The sequence below is a fragment of the Aquarana catesbeiana genome, linkage group LG02 (genome assembly GCF_042186555.1).
Source record: "Aquarana catesbeiana isolate 2022-GZ linkage group LG02, ASM4218655v1, whole genome shotgun sequence".
NCBI classification, from domain to species: domain Eukaryota; kingdom Metazoa; phylum Chordata; class Amphibia; order Anura; family Ranidae; genus Aquarana; species Aquarana catesbeiana.
In genome coordinates, this window is record NC_133325.1 from 641,986,185 (window position 1) to 642,013,410 (window position 27,226).

At 40.2% G+C, this 27,226-nt stretch overlaps 1 protein-coding gene across 4 annotated transcripts in view; it reads right to left on the reverse strand.

Annotated features, from left to right (window-relative positions):
* PHKA2 (phosphorylase kinase regulatory subunit alpha 2) overlaps nt 1–27,226 on the reverse strand; it is a 143,668-nt gene that overhangs the window by 64,468 nt on the left and 51,974 nt on the right. For all 4 annotated transcript variants that reach the window (XM_073616456.1, XM_073616455.1, XM_073616453.1 and 1 more), the window contains exons 4-15: nt 25,356–25,403; nt 22,563–22,731; nt 21,005–21,087; nt 18,015–18,095; nt 13,019–13,117; nt 11,172–11,318; nt 10,848–10,901; nt 9,932–10,054; nt 3,465–3,560; nt 3,241–3,348; nt 1,305–1,383; nt 151–285 (exon numbers count right to left, since the gene is read on the reverse strand). In XM_073616456.1, coding sequence (XP_073472557.1) covers nt 151–285; nt 1,305–1,383; nt 3,241–3,348; nt 3,465–3,560; nt 9,932–10,054; nt 10,848–10,901; nt 11,172–11,318; nt 13,019–13,117; nt 18,015–18,095; nt 21,005–21,087; nt 22,563–22,731; nt 25,356–25,403 — 1,222 coding nt within the window. The remainder of the gene's footprint in view (nt 1–150; nt 286–1,304; nt 1,384–3,240; nt 3,349–3,464; nt 3,561–9,931; nt 10,055–10,847; nt 10,902–11,171; nt 11,319–13,018; nt 13,118–18,014; nt 18,096–21,004; nt 21,088–22,562; nt 22,732–25,355; nt 25,404–27,226) is intronic.

Consider the following 27,226-nt stretch of genomic DNA (forward strand, 5'->3'; position numbering starts at 1 on the left):
AAAGAGCTGCGCAAACTGTTGGCGCCATAAATCCTATATAATAATTATAATAAAAATGATATGATTGCTGATGTGACTGTGACCTGCACTGCGTGTAGAATGTTTACTGGGCCAATAAAGGGCACTGTAAATATATTCCCTACCACTTACCCAATTTTGCATAGAGATGACTCAGAATTCTTGCAGGCTGCACTCGGAAGGGTCGAATATCACTGAAACTTTGAACATCAATGTCATGTTTCTTTAGCATTTGCTTTATTTCTTTGGATTCAGCCAGAACAGAAACTATAAAGTTAGAAAGATAAGACAAAAACGAGAAGCAGTGATATTTAAAAGAATAATATTGTGCAAAAATAGCTTACTTAGAACCCACAGGTGTGTGAAAAAACATCTGCATCCCTTATACCATGCCCATTGGTTGGCAGTTCCATCTAAATGTGTGTATACGGGTCCCCTACTTGTGTGCATTCAAGTGCCTTAAGGGAATCCGTGAAATATGGAGGTTGCTGTTACTGGCTACCTTCTCATTTTTAGTGCTGCAAGCAGCACTTCCTGCTTTCTTGCCTAGGTGAGAATGTTGTAAGGCCCCCATTCTCTCCTGGGATGTCCACGTCACTTCCTAGAAGGCAGCAATTTCCTGAGGGGCTTATGGCAAGATTCTGCACATGCACAGATGTGCTATAGGTCTCTAAGCCCTGGCCAAGACCTGCGGCACAATCTTCACAAGTGCTGGGAATAGCCACGAACACGCACACATAGCTAGTGTTTAAAAGGTCCCAGATACCAGAACCCAGCTCTGTGTGTGCCCATGTGTGGGAATTCTCTGCGTATGCACAGATCTGCTGACAGGTCCGAAAGACCTGCCAGAGACCTGTCACACATCTGCTCATGTGCAGAATATGTAAAGATGGTGGCACAGGAAAGGAAAAGCATGAAAGGTCATTGCAGGAGTGCAGTTCCTCTTTAAAGTACTGAAGCAAAACAGTCAGCATAGCAACCAGGCAACTAGCACCTTTTTTTGAGGAAAAACTAAATAATTCATTAATTGTATTAATTCCAGATTATTTTTTGTGCAGATTATGCAAAGCATAAAAAATGTGCAGACTGTAAAATATAAACATCCTTACTAATAAACCGCTAAACTGGCGCATATCTTAGATTGTAAGCTCTAATAAGCAGGGCCCTCCGATTCCTTCTGTATTGCATTATATTGTAACTGTACTGTCTACCCTCATGTTGTAAAACGCTGTGAAAACTGTTGGTGCTATATAAATCCTGTATTATAATAATAATAATAATAATACCTTGCACTACAACATCAGGCTTAAAAGCAGTTGAAAATCTTCTATTTAGAGGGTCAATTTCTCCAGGAGCTAAAAATCCCTGGAAACCAAGAGCACAAACAGACCTTAACAAATGAACTGAATATTTAAATATTTATATTATATATATACAGTCAGGTCCATAAATATTGGGACATCGACACAATTCTAATCTTTTTGGCTCTATACACCTCCACAATGGATTTGAAATGAAACAAACAAGATGTGCTTTAACTGCAGACTTTCAGCTTTAATTTGAGGGTATTTACATCCAAATTAGGTGAACGGTGTAGGAATTACACTAGTTTGTATATGTGCCTCCCACTTTTTAAGGGACCAAAAGTATTGGGACAGATTAACAATCAAACTTTCACTTTTTAATACTTGGTTGCAAATCCTTTGCAGTCAATTACAGCCTGAAGTCTGGAACGTATAGACATCACCAGACGCTGGGTTTCATCCCTGGTGATGCTCTGCCAGGCCTCTACTGCAACTGGGTTTCTTCCCTGGAGATGCTCTGCCAGGCCTCTACTGCAACGTCTTCAGTTCCTGCATGTTCTTGGGCCATTTTCCCTTCAGTTTTGTCTTCAGCAAGTGAAATGCATGCTCAATCGGATTCAGGTCAGGTGATTGACTTGGCCATTGCATAACATTCCACTTCTTTCCCTTAAAAAACTCTTTGGTTGCTTTTGCTGTATGCTTCGGGTCATTGTCCATCTGCACTGTGAAGCACCGTTCAATGAGTTCTGAAGCATTTTGCTGAATATGAGCAGATAATATTGCCCGAAACACTTTGGAATTCATCCTGCTGCTTTTGTCAGCAGTCACATCATCAATAAATACAAGAGAACCAGTTCCATTGGTAGCCATACATGCCCACGCCATGACACTACCACCACCATGCTTCACTGATGAGGTGGTATGCTTTGGATCATGAGCAGTTCCTTTCCTTCTCCATACTCTTCTCTTCCCATCACTCTGGTACAAGTTGATCTTGGTCTCATCTGTCCATAGGATGTTGTTCCAGAACTGTGAAGGCTTTTTTAGATGTTGTTTGGCAAACTCTAATCTGGCCTTCCTGTTTTTGAGGCTCACCAATGGTTTACATCTTGTGGTGAACCCTCTGTATTCACACTGGTAAAGTCTTCTCTTGATTGTTGACTTTGACACACATACACCTACCTCCTGGAGAGTGTTCTTGATCTGGCCAACTGTTGTGAAGGGTGTTTTCTTCACCAGGGAAGAATTCTTCGTTCATCCACCACAGTTGTTTTCCGTGGTCTTCCAGGTCTTTTGGTGTTGCTGAGCTCACCGATGCGTTCTTTCTTTTTAAGGATGTTCCAAACAGTTGATTTGGCCACACCTAATATTTTTGCTACCTCGTTGATGGGTTTGTTTTGTTTTTTCAGCCTAATGATGGCTTGCTTCACTGAGAGTGACAGCTCTTTGGATCTCATAATGAGAGTTGACAGCAACAGATTCCAAATGCAAATAGCACACTTGAAATGAACTCTGGACCTTTTATCTGCTCCTTGTAAATGGGATAATGACGGAATAACACACACCTGGCCATGGAACAGCTGAGCAGTCAATTGTCCCATTACTTTTGGTCCCTTAAAAAGTGGGAGGCACATATATAAACTGTTGTAATTCCTACACCATTCACCTGATTTGGATGTAAATACCCTCAAATTAAAGCTGGAAGTCTGCTGTTAAAGCACATCCATTGTGGCGGTGTATAGAGCCAAAAAGAATAGAACTGTGTTGATGTCCCAATATTTATGGACCTGACTGTATATATATATATATATATATATATATATATATATATATAGAGATAGATAGATAGATAGATAGATATATCTATCTATCTATCTATCTATATATATATATATATCTATATCTTTTTTCTGGATACCTCAGCAAGAAGAGATCCCAGAATATACAGAGACTGTGCCCACAAATGTGGTGTCTTCCCCAAGGGAATACGATCAACTGTATGGGGGTTGTGATGCTCCTCTTCAATCTAAAGAAACAACCAATAAGATCAATCGTTAATAGTGGAACCGTCATCTGCAGTGAATTATACTGTTTTATTTTATTATAATTCCATGAAAAAAATGTTTTTAATGTTTACATTACCTTGTCATATGGGACTGCATACAGTTCAGGCATCAGATGAATTCCATGTTTACCTCGAATTATTATCCCTTCTATCGCCTCTCTGTATTCCTGCACCTGAAAAGCATAAGGGAGAACACATGAGTGAGCACAGCTCCCTCTCTTGCGCTGGCCGAGGAGATTGGCCCCAATATTTTCAACTACGTCATTTTTATGATGGATTGGGAAAGGAGCAGCTTTGTGGGGATCTGACTATGTTTGAGGAGCCGTGTCTTTCTGACCAAAAATGCCCACTTGTTCTTTCTAAAATATATGGAAGCCTTCAGTCACATGCATTCCCCCACTACCCTTTTTATACCTGAGACTGGGAGCAAAAACTAGGCAATGAGTTGGCTCCTGTGGAATGGGATAAAGTCTTCTCTCTTTCATTTAAATCAACTTTAGCTTCCCATTCCCAGGAGCGAAATGATAAAAACATAACAAGATGGTATCGCTGTCCGGCCCTATTAAATAAAATGAATCCGGTTATACCAGACCAATGTTGGAGATGTGCTGAGCCCAGTGGTACACATCTACACATGTGGTGGTCCTGCCTGGTAATAAAACCATACTGGTCAGCTATATTTCACCTTAGCCACCTGATTACGGGTAAGATCTGGCCAGAGACCCCAGAGGTTGCCCTTTTATCCTTGATTCCGGGATCAATTACATCAAATACAGTAATACCTCAGATTGCGAGTAACACGGTTTACGAACGTTTCACAATACGAGCTATCACTTTTTTAAAATCCTGACTTGGTTTGCGAGCGTTGTCTCGCAAGATGAGCAGGATTCAAGCCAATGGGGTGTGCAGTACCGCATTTAGCCAGAGGTGCGGGGGAGGCGGTGACACTCGGAGCTGCTCGGAGACACTCTGAAACACTCCGTTCCCGTTCCCGGCGGCTCAGAGCGGTCTCCGAGTGTTTCCAAGTGTCTTCGGCACCCCTCACCTCTGGCCACATGCGGTACTGCATACAATAGCAATCACTGTGGAACGAATTATCTGAGTTTCCATTGACTCCTATGGGAAAACTCGCTTAGGTATATGAGTGCTTTGGATTACAAGCATTCTTCTGGAACGAATTATGCTCATAATCCAAGGTACCACTGTATATGTGAATGGGTGGAGGAAGTAAACTGTACCATGCGAATGTAAGAGTTGGTAGCTACAGCCAACAAAAACGATTCTAAGTTCAGGGAGGTTTGGACCACGTGGGTGCTTTTTATGGAATCCCCTATATTTCTGTCTTTTATGAGTTAAATGGACACTGGCACCCCTCCTCAAATAGTCATAGCTGTTCGACCTTCTTGGTCAGACACCCTGACTTACCAGACATTAATGTGCATGCATATAAATCTGGAAGCCTGGTTTGGCTGTTTCCCCCTTATTGGACGCCTGCTAACTTTTTTTCTCTTTCTTCTCTCTCCTCTTTTTTATTTTTATTAATTTTGATACATACATAATTTTGAAACATCTAGAGAAGGGAGGGTAGAATAGGTGCCTGTAAACTGGGCTTGTAGCGTGTGACGCACTTGAAGGAAATGGAATAACATAAGGTTTGGAAGACTGAACTCAGCCTTCAAGCTATCAAATGTTTTAATATCTCCATTGTGAATAACATGGGACAGTAGGTAAATTCCTTTAGAAATCCAAAGTGCAGAGTCAGGTACCTGGAGAAGTTCCGGTAGTAGCTTGTTGTGCCATAAAGGGGTATTACTGTGCAGTAACGGACAGTTCATCTTGGACATTGCCAGATCCCACACCCACCTATGCTGAAATAAAAGGCCGGCTCGATGCGGAGAAACCAGTGAGCCCTTCAAGCGTCTTAATACATCACAAAAGGGGTGTGGGAGCTGCGGGTCCGCTGGACTATACACAAGGGCTAAGTATATGTGTCTGTCAGATTTGTCTAGATGATAGAAATGAGATAGCTGTGCTGCTAAGTAGTAGGATCCAAAGTCTGGGGCAGCAAGGCCCCCCCAGTGACGTCGGACGTCAGAGAACCTTCCAGGAGAGTTTGTGCCTACTGGGCCCCCAGATAAACGATTGCAGCAGTGTGTCTATCATTTTAAAGTATTTATATGGAATATATATCGGCGAATGCCAAAGCACATATAAAAAAATTGGGTAGTAGTATCATCTTAACTAGGCCGAGAAGGCCCATTACTCCCATCGGCAGTCTTGCCCAGGTTTGGGTCTTAGATTTGATAAGTGGGAGCAATGGTTCCACATTCAATAAAATATAATCCACTATGGATCGGGAGACCTGGATTCCTAGATGTTTAAAGGTGTTAACTCTAACCAAAGGTAGGTCAGCCTGGTCCCGTGAGGGGGGGGGGGCACATCTAAGGGGAGAATCTGGGACCTGTCCCAGTTCATCTTAAGTCCCGAAAATCTACCAAAGTTTTCGATGATCTGTAGTGCCATTAGGAGGGATGGGCCAGAGTCGTTTAGGTATAATATCATATCATCTGCGTAGAGTCCCACCCTCTCCTCCACCGAACCAGCCGTCAGCCCATCGATATCTGGAGGTGCCCTGAGGGCGACCGCCAGAGTCTCCACCGCCAATGCATAGAGGAGCGGCAAAATGTGGCATCCCTGGCGCGTTCCCCTTGAAAGCGGAAAAGCTCCAGAAGTCCAGCCATTGGCCACCACCCTGGCCTGTGGGGCGGCATAAAGGATAGTGAGCCTCTCAATAAAGTTGGGGCCGAACCCGAAGCAGCGAATAGACTGCCATAGGTAATGCCACTCAACTGAATCAAAGGCCTTGGCCGCGTCCAGAGAAACAATTACTCTAGATCCGATTCGTTGGTGGGAGGCTTGAATATTCAAAGACGCCTGGTGTTAAAGGCTGTATTTTTGGCTGACATAAACCCCGTTTGGTCTGGATGAACCAAGGAGAGAATGACCGTATTTAGACGCATAGCTAGGATTTTAGCTAATATTTTGTATTTCAATATTTTTATTGAAAAAAATAAACAAATTTCAAAGTAAACAGACACATCAATAGAACAAAGTCGATTTCTTAGATTGTCAACATGGCAATACAGAAGTACAAAAAATGGGGATTCAGTCAGCACAAAAACAATAACCTAACTGTAAAATACAAGCAGCTGGACACTGAAGGTAAACATATAAACCCTTTACAAGTACAAAATAAATAAGCAGTACAGCGCTAAAAGTGTAACTAGAGGACTTAAAAAATGCTCATAGCATAAATATATTGAAAGTCCCCTTATAATGAAGAAAATGGAAAGAGAAGAGTTGACAGAGGAGATTCTTTCTGTCAACTCTTCTCTTTCCATTTTCTTCATTCTAAGGGGACTTTCATTATATTTATGCTATGGGCAATTTTTAAGTCCTCTGGAAGTAGAAGGATGCATTTTAGCTACCCTAGTAAGTACAAGGTACCAACGCAGGAGTGTTTTGTAGTTGGCCTCTATAAGGGTGGTATTGATGGAAATTTTGGATAGCTTATAAGCGATATCTTGCCACTGCCAAATCAAAGGTAAGGTTCCCTCTCCCACTGGTCCATATAGGTAAGTTTCGTATCTGTCTCAGTAAGGGAAGCGTATATCACAGATATCTGCTCCCTCTGTAAGCCTCTGGCTTGGCACGACAACTCAAATGTTGTGAGTGTAAGGGGTCTCACCCGTAGATTAAGTTTAGATCTGGCGAAGGATGCCATTTGATTGTATCGGAATATTTCACTAGGAGGCATTTGAAACGTGTCCTTAAAATGCTGCATAGCATATATCTGATCTCCACTAAGGAAGTAGCTGATTCTTAGTAACCCCTTATTAAGCCACCATTGGAACAGTCGTGGAGTCAAGCCAGGTGGAAACTCCGGGTTACAAAAGATGGGAGCTAGTGGTGTATGTGGGGATGATAAAGGACTGCAGTGGCGTGTTCTGTTCCAGATTGCTAAAGAATGTGATAAAGCGGGGCATAACATAGGCGGGCGTAAATGACTAGGAAGCCACATTAAAGATCCTATAGCAAAGGGATGGCAGGAGAGTGCTTCAATGTAGACCCATAGGGGGACTGAGCCTTTACCAGTGGTATAAGCTAACAGGGCAATCTGGGCTGCTTGAAAATATGCCTGTAGATTGGGAAGACCAAGTCCACCCACAGGTTTAGGTGAATAAAGCGTTCGTTTTTGTATCTGAGGCCCCTTGTTACCCCCACACTAAGCGCAGGACTTCAGCCTGCAGACGTTGTATGTCTCCCCTCGGGACTGCCACCGGTAGAGTTCTAAAATAGTAAAGGAGCCTAGGTTGGAACGTCATTCTTATTGAGTTGACTCTGCCAAACCATGCGAGGGAATAATCTGCCCAGCAATGAAGATCCTCCCTAAGTTTTTTAAATAGTGGAGGGTAATTTGCCTTATAAATAGTGTCAATAGAGGATGTCAACCGGACCCCTAAGTATGGGAGGGAGTGGTGAGTCCATTGAAAGCTATAAGTATTCTGAAGAGTCTGTATTATAGCAGGGGGTAGTGAGATGTTAAACGCTATTGTTTTTTGGTTATTCAGAGACAGGCCAGAGAGTTGTGAGAAATTGTCTAATAGGGACAGTAAATTAGGCAAAGTTAACATGGGCTTTAGTGACGTACATAAGGACATCATCGGCAAATAATGCACATTTATGTTCCTGTTGTCCGCAATTAATTCTGTGAATTTTAGGGTGTGAACGAATCGCCATAGCTAGGGGTTCTATTGCCAATGCAAAAAGCAAAGGAGAAAGTGGGCATCCCTGCCTTGTGCCACCCTTAATAGGGAATGACAATGATTTATGGCCTCTAATGGAAACTTTGGCTACTGGGATGCTATATAATGTTTTCAGTAAGGAAAGAAACGAAGGGCCAAACCCTAGGGTCTCTAGAGTAATAAAAAGGTAGTTCCAATTTAGGCTGTCAAAGCCCTTATTAAGATCCAGTGAAAGAGGCAAGAGTTTCTGGGCCAGTGGAGCATCCCAATCGGAACGCACCGCTGAGATCAATGTTATGGATCTACAAATTTGATCCAATGTCTGACGTCCTGCTATAAATCCCGATGGGTCCTTATGTATGCACTGTGCTAAGAAAGTATTAAGGCGAGAGGTCAAAACTTTCGTTAGGATCTTTAAATCGCAATTTATTAGCAAAATTGGGCGGTAATTACAAACGTCAGTAGGGTCCCTGTTGGGTTTAGGAATGACACTGATATAAGCCTTATTTTCATCGAAAGGGACTGTACCTCCATCCCGCAAGGAATTAAAATAAAGAGCCATATGTGGAACCAACTGTTCAGAAAATTTTTTGTAATAAGGGTTGGGAAGACCATCGGAGCCGGGAGATTTATGGAGTGATAGTGTTTTGATAGTGTTGTAGATCTCCTCACCCGTAAAAGGCTCATCCATAAAGTCTCTATGATCATCCGCAATGGACGAGAGGGGGAGATTCTCCAAGAATTCCCTGATGGATGGAGGGGTAGCATCCCGGGGGCTTTCATATAATTCAGCATAAAAATTATGAAACTCCCTAAGAATCTTTTGGGGGTCTTGAGAGAGATGGCCGAAAGTCTAATTTTAGGGAGTGCCATGTGTGAGTGTCTAGGGGTAAGCTTATGTGCTAACAAAGAACCTGGGCGATCTCGCCAGGTGAAAAACTTGTGGTTAGTCCAACGTAATTAGCTAATATTTTGATGTCAGTTTGTAAGAGCGAGATGGGCCTATATGATTTGGGCAGCTGGGGGTCTTTGCCAGGTTTGGGAATGAGCACTTTAGTAGCTTCATGCATTGATTCTGGAAGGGCAGATGACTCAAATATTGCCCGTAGAGGGCAAGGAGCCTGGAGACTAATGTCTCAGAAAAGTGGATATAGAATTCAAAGGGTAGGCCATCGGAACCCAGGGCTTTGGCTTTTGCGAAGTGTGAGATAGCAAGGTTAATGTCATCTGCCGTGAGTGCAGCCTCCAGCATATCTACCTGCTCAGTGGTTAATTTGGGAAAGCGTGAGAGTTAACCAGCCAAATTAGTTAATTCAGGTGATATAGCCCGGGGGGTTCAGTTTTAAAATTCTGCAATTATAGACCCCAAAGCTATAAATGCTATTTTAAATAATATTAATAATTGTTATCATCATATCAGCCACAATCCAGGATATTGGAGCTGAACCCTCATCTACTTTACAGCCATGGAACAGATATTTTAGACTCTGTTTGATCTGCAGTTGTCCTGGTGCTGCACATGTGATCAGCTATGACACCAGCCATTTGATGGCTTGACAATTTGATTGAACGCTAAAATAAGCACACTAGTAACTGTAATAATTATTATCAAGGGCATGCCTTCAATGTAACTGTTTTGGGAAGCAGTTAAATTAGCAGGTTTCATTTCGCTTTATTGAACATTTTAGAAAGGGTAATAAGAGGTGTTCACCGTTGAGATGAAAACTTTTTTTTCTTACCTGAACTTGGTCTCCATTAAAAACTCCATCAATGACTAGGTATGTCCAGAACACAGGCCACTCACACTCAATGTTCTCAAACAGCTTCAGTTCTGTGGAGTCGTAATGTAATCTGTTTGGGTCCTGAGAATATTTAAAATAAAAAAATCGCTTATTTCTAGACATGGTCCAAATGAAGTTAAAGCTACTGTTTTGGTTTTTTTTGCTTAAAAAATTGTAGTGGCCATTATTTTATGGCATAGACGTGCTTCTAGTCTTCCATTTAGTGGCAACACCACAGCATTTGACAGCCAAATAGGTCTGGAAATGAAAAATAGCTTAGTTCCCATCATACAGTACAAGCTTTTTAGGCAATGTTTGATGAGGTTAAGATAACACAAAAGATATAGGGGCTAATTTATTAGGCCTTATACACACAGACATTTAGAAGTTCAGATAAGCTCAAATGTTATATTCACAGTGTTTCTATGTGCCCAGAAGCTGCAGGTGGTGCCTACAGCCAGCCATATAAGTGAATGGCTGTACTCATGTACAGTAAATGCAGATGATCCTGTGCATAGGCGTTTATCCATGCATGTGTGTATTTCCTGAAAGTGCAAAATCTGCTTTGCTGGATGGCAAGCCAAACATGCAACAAGCAGGATTTTCTTTATGCGCTTAGACTAAAATGTAGAGGCATGAAAATAACCTTATAGAGAAGCATCCGTTCAAGACCTAAATTCCTGTTCATCTTCCCACCAGTAAAGGAAAGATACCAGTGTATGCATGGATGAAACAAATAAATATCCTACTCTGATCTGTCCCTTCCTCTGTGTTTGTCTTGGACGGCCTTAGGAATACAAATTGTTTTAGCTTAATGAAATATCACACACATTGCATTCTAAACAAAGACTATCACATTTAATCTTTAGTTTACCTCTCTTGGAGTTTTATATCCGTCACGCAAAAATCTACAGCAGCCATATCTTCCCTATGTAAAAAATAAAATATTGATAATGACAAACATACAACTGTCAATTGTTTTATAAAGAAAGGCTATTTTAAATAAATGGATGTGGCAGCTATAACAACAGCTATAACAACAGGCAACACTAACAGCAAGGAACAAAGAATAAAAAAAAAACAAAACGTATGCAGTAATGCAATGTATTAATATTGGATGAGGTCAATAAAATGCACATGCAAATGCACACAAATGATTGCACAATTATAAAGATTGAATATTCTACATATATCATACTTGCAGCTTTGTGAGGATTTCATTTTTGGTCGCATTCACAAGGGTTATATCTTCCACTGCAAATGCTGGATATGAAATGATAGACAGCAGACCAGCATCGATCTCTTTGGAGGTGGATGCTCGAGGTAACATAGAGTACAGAATAGACTGAAAAGAACAGGACACATATGTGTAAGCTCACTTTCCATGGAAAAGGTATACTTTACTCACTATGGAACTTTAACAATATAAAGGACACAAAAAAAAATCAAAAATATACACTAACTTTAGTTTTATTATTGTTACTATTATAAATTTGCATAAAGCCAATACCTTCCACCAAACTGCATAAATTAATCAATAGGGGGGTTTAACAATAAAGGTAGACAAAAAACAGATAAGAATCTTGCCCAAAACAGTTCACAGACTAAAGTACAAATTGTATTCTTGTGGAGGGAAAATCGAATTCTTGTAGAAGGTAAATTGTATTCTTGTAGATATGTACTAGGGTTGCACCGATACTGATACTAGTATCGGTATCGGTGCCGATACCGAGTATTTTCCCGAGTACTTGTACTCGGGTAAATGCTCCCGATGCTTCAGCTGATACCTTTCACATACAGAGTCTCCCAGAAGTCATTGGGCGGAGTGGGTGGAGAAGTCGGAGCGCGAGTCCTGGCACTGGGAGAGCAAGTCCTTGCAGCGGAAGGTAAGTTTATGGAGCAGGGGTGTGGGTCGCAGCCGCGGCCTCTATGTTGCCATAACTAACAGCTCTGAGGTCATCCAGTGCGCCCGATACCTGTAGCTCTGTTTGATTCCCCCGGCTCCATTCAACAGCAGCTGGACACTCCATCCTACTGCCTGCAGCTCGGTGCAATGACTCCCCATGACTAGCCCCTGCATGTCATAGCAGCCTGCAGAGTGTCTGCTGTTCCATTGTGGTCCCCTCTCCGGATACCGACAGGACCTGGTTTCCACCTTATAGACCGGGAGATGATTAGTTCCATCTCTCGTCCATCGAGCAGGTTATCGTTCCCCATATGGTTTAGGTCGTCCATTCTCCACGTCCTATGAATAAGCCACCTGGATGATATTAACCCCTCCATTCCTGGATGTCTGTGTGGTACCACTGCTACATGCTTTCATGCCTGACTGATTGCTGTTACCTTCCTAATATCCTACAGTGTTTTATAGACTTTTATAGTACCATACCAGTGCCACCTATCAGTGCCACCTATCAGTGCCGCATATTAGTGCCCATCAGTAAGTGCCACATATCAGTGCCCATAAGTGCCACCCATCGTTACTACAAATCAGTGGCCATCAGTTAGTGCCACCTGTCGGTGCTGCAAATCAGTGCCCATCAGTTAGTGCCACCTATCAGTACTGCAAATCAGTGCCCTTCAGTCTTTATAATTATAAAAAAGATATCGTTAGTCTGTATTGTGCTTTGAAAACCTTCACTTGACATTAAAAAAAGTATTGGTAATCGGTATCAGCGAGTACTTGGAAAAAAAGTATCAGTACTTGTACTCGGTCGTAAAAAAGTGGTATCAGTGCAACCCTAATGTACTTATGGGAAGCATACGACTGTCTAGTTTTTAAAGATGGTGGTACTTTTGCACATCTGAAATGTATTCATTCTTAAGTTTAACAAGATAAAAACATTTAGAGTGGATGCTAATTCTAGCAAGATGCAAGATTTTAGCACTTTTAACCTGGGAGTGTTTGACATCTTTTTGTAAATTTTTACTGTGCCAACCAACAGACTACACCACTCTGTAATTGAAAGGGGCTGGTTTTGCTAGGAAAGCATTATGGTACAGTATGTCTCATAAGCATAGTATATAGGGTTCTGTAATGTTTACCTGGCAATGTTCTACATCATCCGGTAGGACATGGATCACTGATCTAGGACCTCCATGAGCACCGAACAGGTCAAGTTCATCAATAGCTTCAAGAGCAGCCTACAAATGGAAATAAATCAATTAGATCAATGAAACTGTATGCCATAAGCTGGTGACACGTACTACAATATAAAGCCTATACCATGCATTAGTAAATTAGAGCTGCTTTATACAAAAAGGAAACAGCGGAGTATTGCCATCGAGGTAACAGTATTTTTCTAATACATTAAGGAAATATAAAGATAACAATGGTTTGCATGAGAAAATACATGTAATTCTGTTTCTTTCAATTGTAGTTCAACATAGGAATGATTCTTTTTACATGGTGTCCACAAAATAAGCCCTTGCTGGACACATGAGGAACCACCAGGGGTGATTTACTAAAGGACAGTAGAGAATGTTTACTTTAAAGGTGAATTTTTACTTTGCAAAGAGAATTTTTACATATGTTAGTCAATAAGGTAAACCAGGTGAAAATTCATTTTGCAAAGAGTACCTGAATATGTGCAAGGAAAATTAGAGAACTGGATATTTACTTGCAGGTGTATGTAAATATTTGCTTAGTTTTTTGCTGTCTCTGTCCCTGCTGGGGGACTCTTCCCTCTATTTGTTATGGCAATCATTGTCACAAAGACAGAAAGTGTGGGGAAATCCAAAATCTGAAAGTTTGTACCAGAGCACAAAGGAAAATGCTTCAATTTGGACACCTGTGGATATAGTAACTCCCTAAGGTAGGAATTCCATTCACTTTTGAAGAGACCACCCCTCATTTTCTGTTGTTTCTTCAAGACCGCAAGTGAAGGACAATTTCCCCAGTGAGATACAGTTAGCAAAAAAAATAATAATCTGTTCAGGGATAGTAAATGTTTAAAACATAGGTTAAAGCTTCAACCCTAAAAGATGTTCTTACATGAAGCTAATTACAGTATGTGACAAAGAATTGTTTTTTGGCCCTACAGCCTCCCTTCTTTTTCCCAAGAATGACTGCAGATGTCATAGCTATCTACTGTTCATCTGGTATACTAAAGAAACTAGCAATGCTTTGTATTGTACAGCAAATATTAAGGTGGGTCTTTAATGAGTTCACAGCTCACCAGTTCACAATTCCTGATTTGAACCTTTGTTTAAAAGAGAAGTGTGGCTAAACTTTTTTGGTCATACTTCTGTTCTAGGTCACAGAAGTGCACTAATTTCTGCACTCTTGTGACCCAGATTCAGCTGAGAGCGGGCTAAAGCCTGCTCTCGGTTAATGTCACAGAGCCGATCCAGGCTCTGCAAGAATCCTGACTTTAAGATTCGGATCTACCCAGATGCCTGATCGGCAGCTGCCTGCCTCTTAGCATGCCACTGAGAGCCTGAGCCAGCCGCTCCTGTCCCCTCCAAATTCTAGCACTCAAGTGAGTGTTGGAGCAGAACAGAGACAGTGGTGATTGACAGTCACCGCTCTCTGATCAGTAAAGCCTGGAAACTGAGTAATCAGCAGTCATGTGGTTGCTCAGTCCTTGGTTTTAGAGTCAGCAGGGGACAGCTGCAGCATGAGACCAATGCTTCTGCCATATACAGTGCCTTGAAAAAGTATTCATACCCCTTGAAATTTTCCACATTTTGTCATGTTACAACCAAAAACGTAAATGTATTTTATTGGAATTTTATGTGATAGACCAACACAAAGTGGCATATAATTGTGAAGTGAAAGGAAAATAATAAATGATTTTTATTTTTTTTTTTTTTACAAATAAATATGTGAAAAGTGTGGTGTGCATTTGTATTCAGCCCCCTTTACTCTGATACCCCTAATTAAAATCAAGTGGAACCAATTGCCTTCAGAAGTCACCTAATTAGTGTCAGACTAGGAGCAGATAACAGGTAACAGTTCAGATGTGTTGATTGTGCAAAGAGTTCAATAAACAAGAGCACAGAGCAGGTCAGCTGGAACTTGTAGTTCACTGCTGCAGATGAAGGTAGAGGGGGGCTGGTGCTTGTGGTTCACCGCTGCCGATGTAACAGGAGGTTGGTTGGGCAGCCAAGTAGTAATGCTGAGTGTGGCACTACAGTAGAATCAGGCAAAGCGTAGTCTAGACAAGCTGGGTCATACACAGGTATGACAGTACCGAATCAGAAGCGAGCAAAGCAGGGTCAAAACTAGCCGGGTCATACACGATATAAACAGAGTGGATATCAGCTGGGTCAAGCAGGAGCACACAAGGTAACGCTATCACAAGCACTGGTGGTATGCTGATACAGGTGATTTAAAGGTGAGCTGGCCAATCACCGTTGTTTCCCAGGCAAAGGCTGTGTCAGGTGAGTTTTGCTGGGTCTTAAAGGGATCCTGGTACTGACAATTAGTAAATAGAGTCCACCTGTGTGTAATTTAATCTCAGTATAAATACAGCTGTTCTGTGAAGCCCTCAGAGGTTTGCTAGAGAAACTTAGTAAACAAACAGCATTATGAAGGCCAAGGAACACACCAGACAGGTCAGGAAAAAAGTTGTGGAGAAGTGTAAAGCAGGGTTAGGTTATAAAAAAAATATCCCAAGCTTTGAACACCTCACGGAGCACTGTTCAATCCATCATCCAAAAATGGAAAGAGTATGGCACAACTGCAAATCTACCAAGACATGTCCATCCACCTAAACTGATAGGCCGGGCAAGGAGAGCATTAATTTAGAGAAGCAGCCAAGAGGCTCGTGGTAACTCTGGAGGAGCTGCAGAGATCCACAGCTTGGATGGGAGAATCTGTCCACAATATAACTATTAATCGTGCACTCCACAAATCTGGCCTTCATGGAAGAGTGGCAAGAAGAAAGCCATTGTTGAAAGAAAGCCATAAGAAGCTGCGTTTGCAGTTTGCGAGAAGCCATGTGAGGGGCACAGCAAGCATGTGGAAGAAGGTGCTCTGGTCAGATGAGACCAAAATTTAACTTTTTGCAAAACACTTTTTTCAGAAAACTAACACTGCACATCACCCTGAGCATACCATCCCTGCCATGAAACATGGTGGTGGCAGCATCATGTTGTGGGGATGCATTTCTTTAGCAGGGACAGGGAAGCTGGTCAGAGTTGATGGGAAGATGGATGGAGCCAAATACAAGGCAATCTTAGAAGAAAACCTGTTAGAGTCTGCAAAAGACTTGAAACTGGAGAGGAGGTTCACCTTCCAACAGGACAACGACCCCAAACATACAGCCAGAGCTACAATGGAATGGTTTAGATGAAAGCATATTCATGTGTTAGAATGACCCAGTCAAAGTCCAGACCTAAATCCAATTGAGAATATGTGGCAAAACTTGAAAAGTGCTGTTCACATATGCTCTCCATCCAATCTGACTGAGCTTGAGCTATTTTGCAAAGAAGAATGGGCAAAAATGTCACTCTCTAGATGTGCAAAGCTGGTAGAGACATCCCCAAAAAGACTTGCAGCTGTAATTTCAGCCAAAGGTGGTTCTACTGAATACAAATGCACGCCATACTTTTCATATATTTATTTGTAAAAAAAATTTGAAAACTGTTTATCATTTTCCTTTCACGTCACATTTATGTGCCATTTTGTGTTGGTCTATCACATAAAATCCCAATAAAATACATTAACGTTTTTGGTTGTAATGTGACAAAATGTGGAAAATTTCAAGGGGTATGAATACTTTTTCAAGACACTGTAAGTGAGCATTTATGTTTTTTTTTTTAACTTCCCACACTTCTCCTTTAATACTTTTAAAATAGTATATACTTGTCTCTCCACTTGTTTTCTGATTTGCTTATTTTTTTCTACTTTTGAATCTGACACCTAAAAGTCACGCACTTCTTCAAGCAGAAATGTAATGTCTATCAACAAGGCAAGTTTTAATAGCTTTATAATATAAGGTTACAGAACACAGAATGCATGAGCAGCATTTCCCTTGGAGGAGGTATTCAGATTACTGAGTTGTTGTAACATCCCCAAAGTCCTTGCAATTCTGGCTTATGGCAAAAGAAAAACAGTTCCAAGAAGCTGGCAGAAGAGATACTCTGTAAGGGGAAACCTACTCTTTTCCTCCTTGTAGGGTTCCACTCCCTAATGCTGCCTGTACTCTCTCCCTAACAAGTCAAGCTCTATTTCTGACCTATTCCCACACTGCAGGCACATGCATAATGAAAAAGCAGGTATTTTAGCACAATTCACAGGATTTAGGAATCCAGTAGAGGATGCTGACCTCCCCAAGATGGCCTCCTAGAGCCCATAATTTGGGAAAAACATGTCTCCAATGGTTTCCTGCCAGCCTGAAGAAGCAGCACAGTGCCATCTTCAGGTCAGCATTCAAACTGCAGCCCAACAACTGCCTACGTGCAGGTGACTCTGGATAGACAAAAAGTCACTTTTGTGCATTAGTGGCCACAGCTCCCAGCAAAGCCTCAAGCTGTTCCTGACAGCGCTGAGCTGTCTACAAACGCTCTCGCACTGTCAGTATCACTATATCACCATCAGGCCTTTCCTGGATCCCCGGCCACTACAGCACAAATGTGACTCCCAAATGCCTCTGGTGCTGTCCGCAAGTGGGGCTCCTGACTGTCAGACTCAGTGCAAGGCTTCGCTGGGAACTGCTCAAAGATCCAGGTGACTTAGCAGCCTAAGGAGGGAGGGTGGAAAGCAGATAGTGGGATTTGACACTCATGGAGGTGTTGGATACCTAACAACTTTGCTTTACTGCAACAAAAAAAAAACCCCCAAAAAACTAAAAAAAAAATAAGAAAACAAGTTTGTACACAAGTATGTATTATTTTTGCTGTAATGAAAGATGGGTTCAAATTAAGAAGTGTAAACTGGTAACGGGGTCTCTTTAAGAATCATGAGTCCAATCAACTGTAGTTTATTTGAAAATTGCATTCAGGTTTAGGATAATAGGGTTAAGGATTCTTTATCGTGCAGAAGTGGCCTGGGTGTACTGGTTGTCTAAACTTTATTAAAAACAATCTGTCTTACTTTGGCCATTCCTACAGAGCTGGCATTGAGCTCAGGAATTCCTTGGTTTGTTTTGTCTCCTCTTTCCCACATTCCATAATCCTGAGGATGACAAAATTTAGAATTGTTCATTAGCAGAAGCACAAATCAGGACATTCTGATTATAAATGATTTATTGTTAAGCAGCAAAATATAATAACGCATAATGTGAGAGGAGAAAGTATACTTGTAAATTATGCTATTATATATTGTCATTTTTCCTCTCGTTGGCTTTGTTATATTATTCATTACAACCAACTTCTGTTTCTTACAATAAAACTACCATATTTTTGCCTTTAACCAAAATGTTATGTGGTACAATATTGCAATGGACTCTTGATGTACCTCTATGTGACATGCGTAGCTATATTTACCCTGCTGCAAATGCAGCAAATGAAATGATCTAAAGATCTCGTGCATGTTAGCTTGCTTGGCTAAAAAAGCAATTGCATAACAGGAACCTACTAAAAACCTGTCTTTTATATGGATGATTTTAATCAGGCTCTACTTACATTCCCTGGGTTCCTCCACCTTTCCCATCCACTTCCAGGCTATACAACATGCCCAATATTTCAGTGTAACCTTCAACTTGCAAAAGGTTGGTGGCTGATTAGTGAAGTAAGCGAACACGCAGAATGTGGGTAAATCGTGCTAAATCAAGCCTCCTGTAAAGAGAACCTATCACTTTGCAAGTATGAGCAAAATAAAGGTTCACTTTAATGGAAACACTTCTATGTATTTAATAAAACCACTTCCCATGTAGCTCTAAAGTTCCACTAAAACCATATACAACTACCAAAGTTCTAGCTTATTTAGAGCTTACTTAAAGTGGATGTAAAAGCTAAAAGTTTTTTTTACTTCTCTCTGCTTTTGGTGAAGGAACCCAGATGAGAGCACTGAGCATATATAGTATAACATCTTTATTATTTTAAGAAAAAAATAAATTAAAACCTTTGCAATCACTTTAAGGATACAAAGTTAGACTAAGCTGATTTTCATAGACATTAAAACTGATTTCGTCATCTCAGTGGAGGGCAACCTAGCAAATGATAACGAGTATGAATGACGGTCAGAAGTAGTTAGAAAATCTCTGCAATCAATGATGGACCATTCTCTTCAGTGACCAGGAAAACCTTTCACTTGAGTTGACATAACTAAATATACAAAGCAAATGCTGAGAAGAGAAGTATTCCAAATTGATGGAAATTGATGGACCAGGTTTTTGCTTTGGGTTTCTCTTCATAAAAATTATCTTTTTTGGCAGGTAAAAAGTAAAATCGAAATCATCGTACACACGATCGGACTTTATACAAACTTTCCCGTGGATTTCTGTCCAAAGGGCGTTGGCCGTGAACTTGTATTGCATACACACGGCAGGACTTTTTAGGCAACAAACACAAACGTAGTGACGTTTCAACGTACTGACGACACTTCAAAAGAGGACGTTCAAATCTCCGGCGCCAGCCTTTGGTCAACTTCTGTATTTTTGTCTGATCTTTTGCATTGGTTCTGAGCATGCGTGTTTGTACCTTGTACTAAAGTCCGATGGTTTTGTGTACACACGATCGGACTTGCCGACGTCGGACTTTTTTTGCCGCCAAGTTTGTCTGTTCGCACAGCCAACATTTGTCCGATGAAAACCGAAAAAGTTTGTCTGATGGAGCGTACACACGGTCGGATGTTGCCTTAAAACAGCTAATTTGCATGTTTGTTGTCAAAAAGTCCGATCGTGTGTATGGGCCTTAAGACTGAGCATATATAGACAATATAAGCAGGCACTGAGAGGTGCACAGAGGTAAAGAAAAGAGAATTTTATAGCTTTACTCAAACATTATAGCACAACACCGGCATGCTGAAAAATATATTTGAGAACAATGGCTTATTGCTCCTTTGTCTATAGGGAAATGGAAACAAAAAGCTGCATCCATCTTACCAGTCATGGCAAGTATCAGTCTTCATCTGAAGACACAAAGGTATTTCTTAGACCATTATTCTTACGAAGACATTTAGGAATTTAAGCAGAAAAATTCCAGACCATCATAGTTAGCCCTGGGAAGTACTGGAGATGTTGCAAAATTGACTTCTATGACAAGGATCTGGAAAGAGGTTAGGAGCACCCCTTGTGTGACCCCAACTAAGGGATAAATGGACTGTCTTGGTACCCAAAGATTACAATGGTATTTAAAAAAAATATATAAAGTTTTAATAAAATATAGTTAAAAAAAAGAGACATAGGTCCATAGAGATAAAACGCATCCGTTTCAAAGAAATGTCAAAACTTCTTAACATTCCTTAACATTCTAGGACAAGATGGGTAATCAGTGTGAATAACTACTTTATTGTGCCAAAGGTCATTCTTTCACAAAGTCTTCACAAAGTCTCATCTTCCTTCCCATAATTATTGTCCAATGAAATTGTAAATGCAACTCTGGTGCAATTACACCTATATTGTACCTTGGTCTGCCGCCGGCCCCCACTGTAAGTATTATACTCACATGTCCTCGATCCATTCACATATCACTGATGCTGCAAAGTACCAGGAAACTTCCAAGCTCTTCTTTCAGCCCTATGGAGAGTTCATACTGTTTGCTCTGGCAAAGCAAGAACTCTGCATAGAAGTTTTTGACTAGCTGCTCTGTGGCCTCAAGGGAGATATCTCGCTGGATCAGGGGCACATGAGTATTACACTTCCAGAGGGGGCTAAGGCCAGGTAAAGACACAATATAAGCGTAATTTTACCAAAGATGCAGATAAACTTTAGGCATGCTCTGTGGAACCAATACATAGACACACACATACACACCAGGTTGACATACTGTACTGCTGTGAAATATGTTGGTTAAAAACTCAACTTGTAAATGAATAAGGTTTGTAGTGGTTTGCACATATACTCACAATATATAAGACTAGAAAGTGCCCTTTACTAAATACATGGTCTGATATATTTGAAAGATTTGAAAACGTTTACTTACAGCAACTTTATAAGCAGCTTCTATATAAAATACAAGATTCTGTATAAAGGCCACTTCATCCAGTGTAAACACAATACGAAGACCTGTACCATGGAGAAATACATTAGACACACTATTAGACAATAATTATTATGATATACTATGTAGGGTTACTTTACAAATGTTCTCATTGTGGCTATACTAGCTACCCTGCACTGCAGTCTAATGCAAATCTCTGTAAATTAGCTCAACAACTAAAATGCCATTTATTATTAAACTCTTGAATACATGTAAAAGTCATAATCGTCTTTTCCGAACAATTGTAGGTCAACTGGAAGGTCTACTGATATGTCTTATTTTCAGACACTATATACTAATATATATTAGAATGATCCAAAAAGAATGTGCTAGATTGCATCAAATGAACGTAATTAATAACTAAACCAGAGCTTTTGTGTTTTATGCTGTACATGCACCACCCCTCATCCAAACTGCTGACGACGCAGTGAAAGAAACAGCTTGGCTTTTCAGTTCAGCTTTGGGTTTCACATTCTGAAATTTATTGATTTGTGAACTGGTAATTCAATGGAAATCCTATAAAGATTAATGGTAAGGCGTTTTTTATCCAGGTTCCCAGAGGGGAATGTTTTTTTCTCAACAAAAGTGGAGTTATTTTTTAACTTCCGTTCTGTCAAAGGCATTAAAGGAGAGTCCTACCGTGTTTCTCCAAAAATAAGCTCAGGCCTTATATTAATTTTGTCAACAAAAAGACAGTAGGGCTTATTTTCGGGGTAGGTCTTATAATGCCATGTGTTGTCTTCTCTCCCCCTCTCCCTCCCTGCCTGTCAGGAATCTCCAGAGGAACCATATAAAAGTGCTTGTAAAATACTAGAATCCACTCTATTACAGTATTATATAATGTATACTGTATGTTTCTGTAATCTAATTGTGCCACATACCTTCTTATAGCACCGGTGGGCGCTTTCGTGACCCACCGGAGCTCTGCAGAGGGAGGGGGCCCGAGATTCCCCGCTGACAGCTTGGAGAAGAGGAGAGCAGTGGGAAATCAGCTGAGCACCGAGTGGCACTATACTGAAGGTATTTGGCACAATTAGAGTACATAAACATACACAGTTTACATTTTATACTGTTGTAATAGAGTGGATTCTAGTATTTTACCAGCACTTTAAACTAGGGCTTATTTGCGGGGTAGATCTTATATTGAATATCTCCCCGAAAATCACAGTAGGTCTTATTTTCAGGGTAGGTCTTATTTTCGGGGAAACACGGTATGTAAGCAACAAGGCATCAAGGTACTTCCTGTGTAACAGTGATGTATAATTGCATATTTGCTTCGAAGACCTTCTAAATCCATGTAGTACATAATTAAAAGTTAAAAAGATTTTTACTTCTAGTAAAGATAAATAAAACCTCATTCTGTGACCGTAGTCCATTCACCAAGGCAAACTACTGTACCGCCATTTTTAAAAAAATAACCCCTGGAGTGCTCAACACTAACTTTCTAAGTTTTTATCTGTGGAACTAACAATGTTTTCCAAAGAAAGTTGATTAATACTACCTGCAGCTGTCATTTCTGCTAGGCAAAGCAGGAAGAGTGAGGTAGCATCAACCTGTAGATGTCCCCATTGGTCATCTCCAACAACAGTACTACACGTAGAGGTGTTATACTTGGCATGAAGACAATCTTTTGTACTCTGAGAGTGCTTAAACTTTTCAACTTTATCAACCTAATAAAAACAAATCATCATAAAACATTAGTTCATAAACAATATTTTCTAACCAAGTACATAAGGATCTTTGAGTTCTGGTAGGTTAAAATGTACTGTATGTCTAGCCATTTTTTTTTTTTATTTTAGTTTTTACATACAGTTAAGAAATTCTGTCAGTTTCTATTGCTGCGCCTCTGCTGGAAAGATTCACCCTATCTAATTTATCTTCCAAAAAAGAAAATTTTGGGATTAAAGAATTTTACAGTTGTGACCTGAAAAATTAGTGAGGGCAGTCTACAGCTGGACATACATGCATAGATTTCTTTGGTTCAACCTCAAGATGGAGGAATCTCCTCCGTTGTCAAGGGCACCCAAAGATTGAATTTCAGATGATTCAGCGGTAATTGGCCGAAATTTGGGCTGTGTGTGTGGCAGCCTTAAGAGGGTAGTCCTTATCACTTTGGTAAGATCTCCTTCTCCTTTTCTGTTGTGTGTCCACAACAGGAAGTAAATGGAAATCTCCTCAATGGGACACAGACAAAAAAAAAACTGTTGATGAAGGCTTTAACTCCCAACTCAGTCCAAAACTGAAAAAAAAAGTTTTTGCTATAAAAACACTATTATGTTGGAAATAATTGCAAAACAGAATACAGAAACATTTGTGAAAGTAATCCTTGACATATTACCATCATAAACTCTACTTTTTACTCGACAATAAAACATCTACTTATAAAAACTGGAGAAAATGAATTTAAACAATTTAAAAGGAAAAAAAGTTTGTATACAAATACAGATTCTACAATAGCAAAGATGTCAGTGACGATTTTGTCAATACACAAAAACCAGCTCAGTTTGGAAACACAACAAGAGGCATAAAATAGTGCGCCATATGTAAATTGAAACCACTGTTTTACAAAGGGGTTGATTTACTAAAACCGGAGAGTGCAAAATCTGGTGCAGCTCTGCATTGAAACCAATCAGCTTTCAGGGTTTTTTTTTTACTTTGAAAGGTTTTTATTGTTCCAGGTTTTTATTGGCAAAGCTTAATTAACCAAGCTGAAGTTAGAAGCCGATTGGCTACCATGCACAGATACTCCAGATTTTGCATTCTTCAGTTCTAGTAAATCAACCACATAGTGTACCCCATTTCGAACACTCTGGGGTTGATTTACTAAAGGCAAATCCACTCTGCACTACAAGTGCACTTGAAAGTGCATTAGCTGTAAATCTGAGGGGAAGATCTAAAATCGGGAAAGCTCTGCTGATTTTATCATCCAATCATGTACAAGCAAAAATGCTGTTTTTTTTATTTCCCTTGCAAGTCCCCCTCAGATCTACAGCGACTGTACTTCCAGGTGCACTTGTAGTGCAAAGTGGATTTGCCTTTAGTAAAATAAACCTCTCTGTGTCACTCACAAGAGCAGTTGGAAGGCATGGCTTGCATGTTGACCAACATATTAAAGAGTAACAACCCTTTGTTATTAAGTACAATTGGTGCAGTGCAAATGATCAGTGGTAAGAATTCTAGCCTTACTTGCAGTGTTGTTCCTGAGTTAAATCTCTGCACAAAGCTATAACTGCATGGAGTGTGCATGTTTTCTTTGTGTTAGCCTGTTTTGGTTTCCTGCCATAAAACAAGTTTTTCAGCTTCCACTTTGGTAGCCTATGTGTACTGTAAAGTTTTTTGTGTATTGTGTTGGCATAAATTAGCCAAGTAAGTAGTGCGTTCATGATTCCCTGCAATTAAAATCTGCGTAGCTCAACTAAACCTTCTCCCAGCACTGAACTGTCATCTTTCCGGCCTTCTAATCTCTACATTAAAAACATAGCAGGAGATCTGGGGGGAGCATAGTGAGGAGAGAAGACTGAGACAACTTGGCTCTGTGCTAACCTCTAAATCAGCCATTCTCAACCAGGGTTCCATGGAACCCTAGAGTTCAACTGGAGGTTGCTAAGGGTTCCTTGAGTGTGGCTAACTGTCCTCCAAAATAATGGTGCCTGCATAATTCCTGGCAGATCTTTTTAGCTGTCTGGAAGGGTGGACATTTGACCACCAGTGTAAGGAGGTTATTCCCCATGACGATGAATGTCGGAGGCATTTTCTCCCATAACTCCTGGTGAATTAGCAGGGGTTCCGAATTCTTTTAAGGGTTCTTCGGGGGTAAAAAGGTTGAGAAAGGCTGCTCTAAATCAACCCTTCCTCGCTGTGGCCCCTACTTGCAGTATTTTATGCTTTTTGTGCTTTCATCCCCTTTGAAGACATCAGACCAGACATGTGCTCCAAGCTGGGAGGTCCTCACCGATGCAGAGCAGTGCTGACATGGTGATGTCAGTCCACTCTATGGACCAGTAAACTAAAAGAAAGACACCGTGGCAAATCTTCCACTGGGGGATACTAGTTCTGGTGACCTGGGGGTCCCCAAAAAACCCCAAAAGGGATTTTTCACTTCCTGTTTGGCTATAGGACAGGAAGTGAAGAAAAATCTCCACAATGGGACACAGATGGCAAAAAAAATGTTGACAGGGATTATAACCATTCTTTACTCAATCCAAAAATCACAGGCATTATCCATTTTTCTGCAACAGTTATTTTCTGCCATTCAAAACACCATCACAAACAGAAAACAACAGAAGTAAGTTACCTGTCTGAGCATGCAGTGCAAAACCCCACGCATCAGCTTCACTACACTCTGTGAAGGCAAACAAAAGATGCTTTAAAATGAAACAGTGGACCATTATATGATAATATGACAATTACTCCACATCTGCAAACACCATAACCAGTACAGTAATAAGAGTTGTAAAAAAAAATATTATTACATATGAAAATCCTATATGTACTTCCCGGTGCTCTAAAATACCATTTAAATGTTAACTATAAACATGGTAATTGTTATAGAGTGATTATTCCCATTTATAAGTAAAGAAAAATGATTAGTTCAATATACATAATGTTATTGAGGTGTTTGACTGCCCAATATGTGTCCCAAAAATCATGGCAGTCAAAGGGTTAAAACAAGCTCATAGCAGCGAAGAACAGCAGCAAAACCATTGCACAGAGCAGGTAAATATAACATGCTTGTTATTTTATTTAAAAAAAAATGAAGTTTTAATATCATCAAAAATCTGCAGCTTCTGAAAATCAGTTTGAATGAATAAGAATTACTAAGTCTTCGTCAGGAAGTGTATCAGGTATGAAAGCAAATAATTAGAAATTAAAATTATACTCTGTTAAAATATACCCTAATTAAGCAATAAACATTTCTAAGCTGATCAACCCTAACATAAATGTTGAATACTTGTTAACTTAATAACATTATTTCCAGGAATTAAACATAAGCAATCATTTTATTTCACATTCAGCCCCTCTAGTTTATTATACTGAGCGTCTTTTTTTCACTTTAAAAAGTATAAGGCAGAATCAAGTTGTTCTGTTTTTTCTGACATCTAGACAGTGTTAATTTTGTTGACTAAAATTTTTTTCGTCGACTAATTAAACACTATTTTAGTCGACTATAATACAACTTAAACTAAAACAATTCAGATCACTAAAATATGACTAAAACTAAAATGGCATTTTAGTCAAATGACTATGACTTAGGCTCGGTTCACACATATGCGATGAGGGAACCAGTGCGATTCCTGTGCGGGTTCCCGCACGTCTCACGCAGGTAGTTCACACTGCCCTATGCGGACCGCTGCAGGTGTGTCAATACAAAGTTGATTGACACCGCAGATCAGTTTGCAGATCGCAGTGCAAACTGTGAAATGGTACAGGAATCAGATTACATGGGTGTGAACACCCATGTGATCCCATTCCAGTGCGGACCAAAAAAAGGGTCCTGCGCCATTAGTGTAAACCCAGCCTAAAACTAAATTGAATTTTGATGTCAAAATTAACACTGCACTACCACATAAGAAAAAGTAGGGGGCATCTACTAAGCTGCTGAAAGAAAGAAATTAAGAAAAAGGCTTTTCTTTTTTTTTTCTTAATATTTAATGCTGGTAATATATTCAGGTAATATGTGCAAGGGCAATACAGCCAATAGAGTTTACAGTTTTTTGGTGTTTTTTTTATATATATATATATATATATTTTACACTTCTGTTTGTCAAAAAAGCAAGATTTGTGTATGTGTTCCATGATACGTGGTTTTATTTATAAAGACCATAAATAATAACATGTTATTAGATTTTTACTCCAAGTATATAATGAGTTTCTAATGCATTTCTAACAAGTATTGGCAGCACAGTGGTGTAGTGGTTAGCACTTTCACCTTGCAGCAAAAGGGCCATTGGCTCAAATCCCAACCACAACAGGAGTTTGCATGTTCTCCCTGTGCCTGTGTGGGTTTCCTTCGGGTACACTGGTTTTTTCCCACCCTCCAAAGACACGCTGGTAGGTTAATTGGCTCTTGTAGAAATTGGCCTAAGTATGTGCATGTATGAATGTGAGTTAGGGACCTTAGATTGTAAGCTCCTTGTACAATCTATATGTAAACACTGTGGAAAT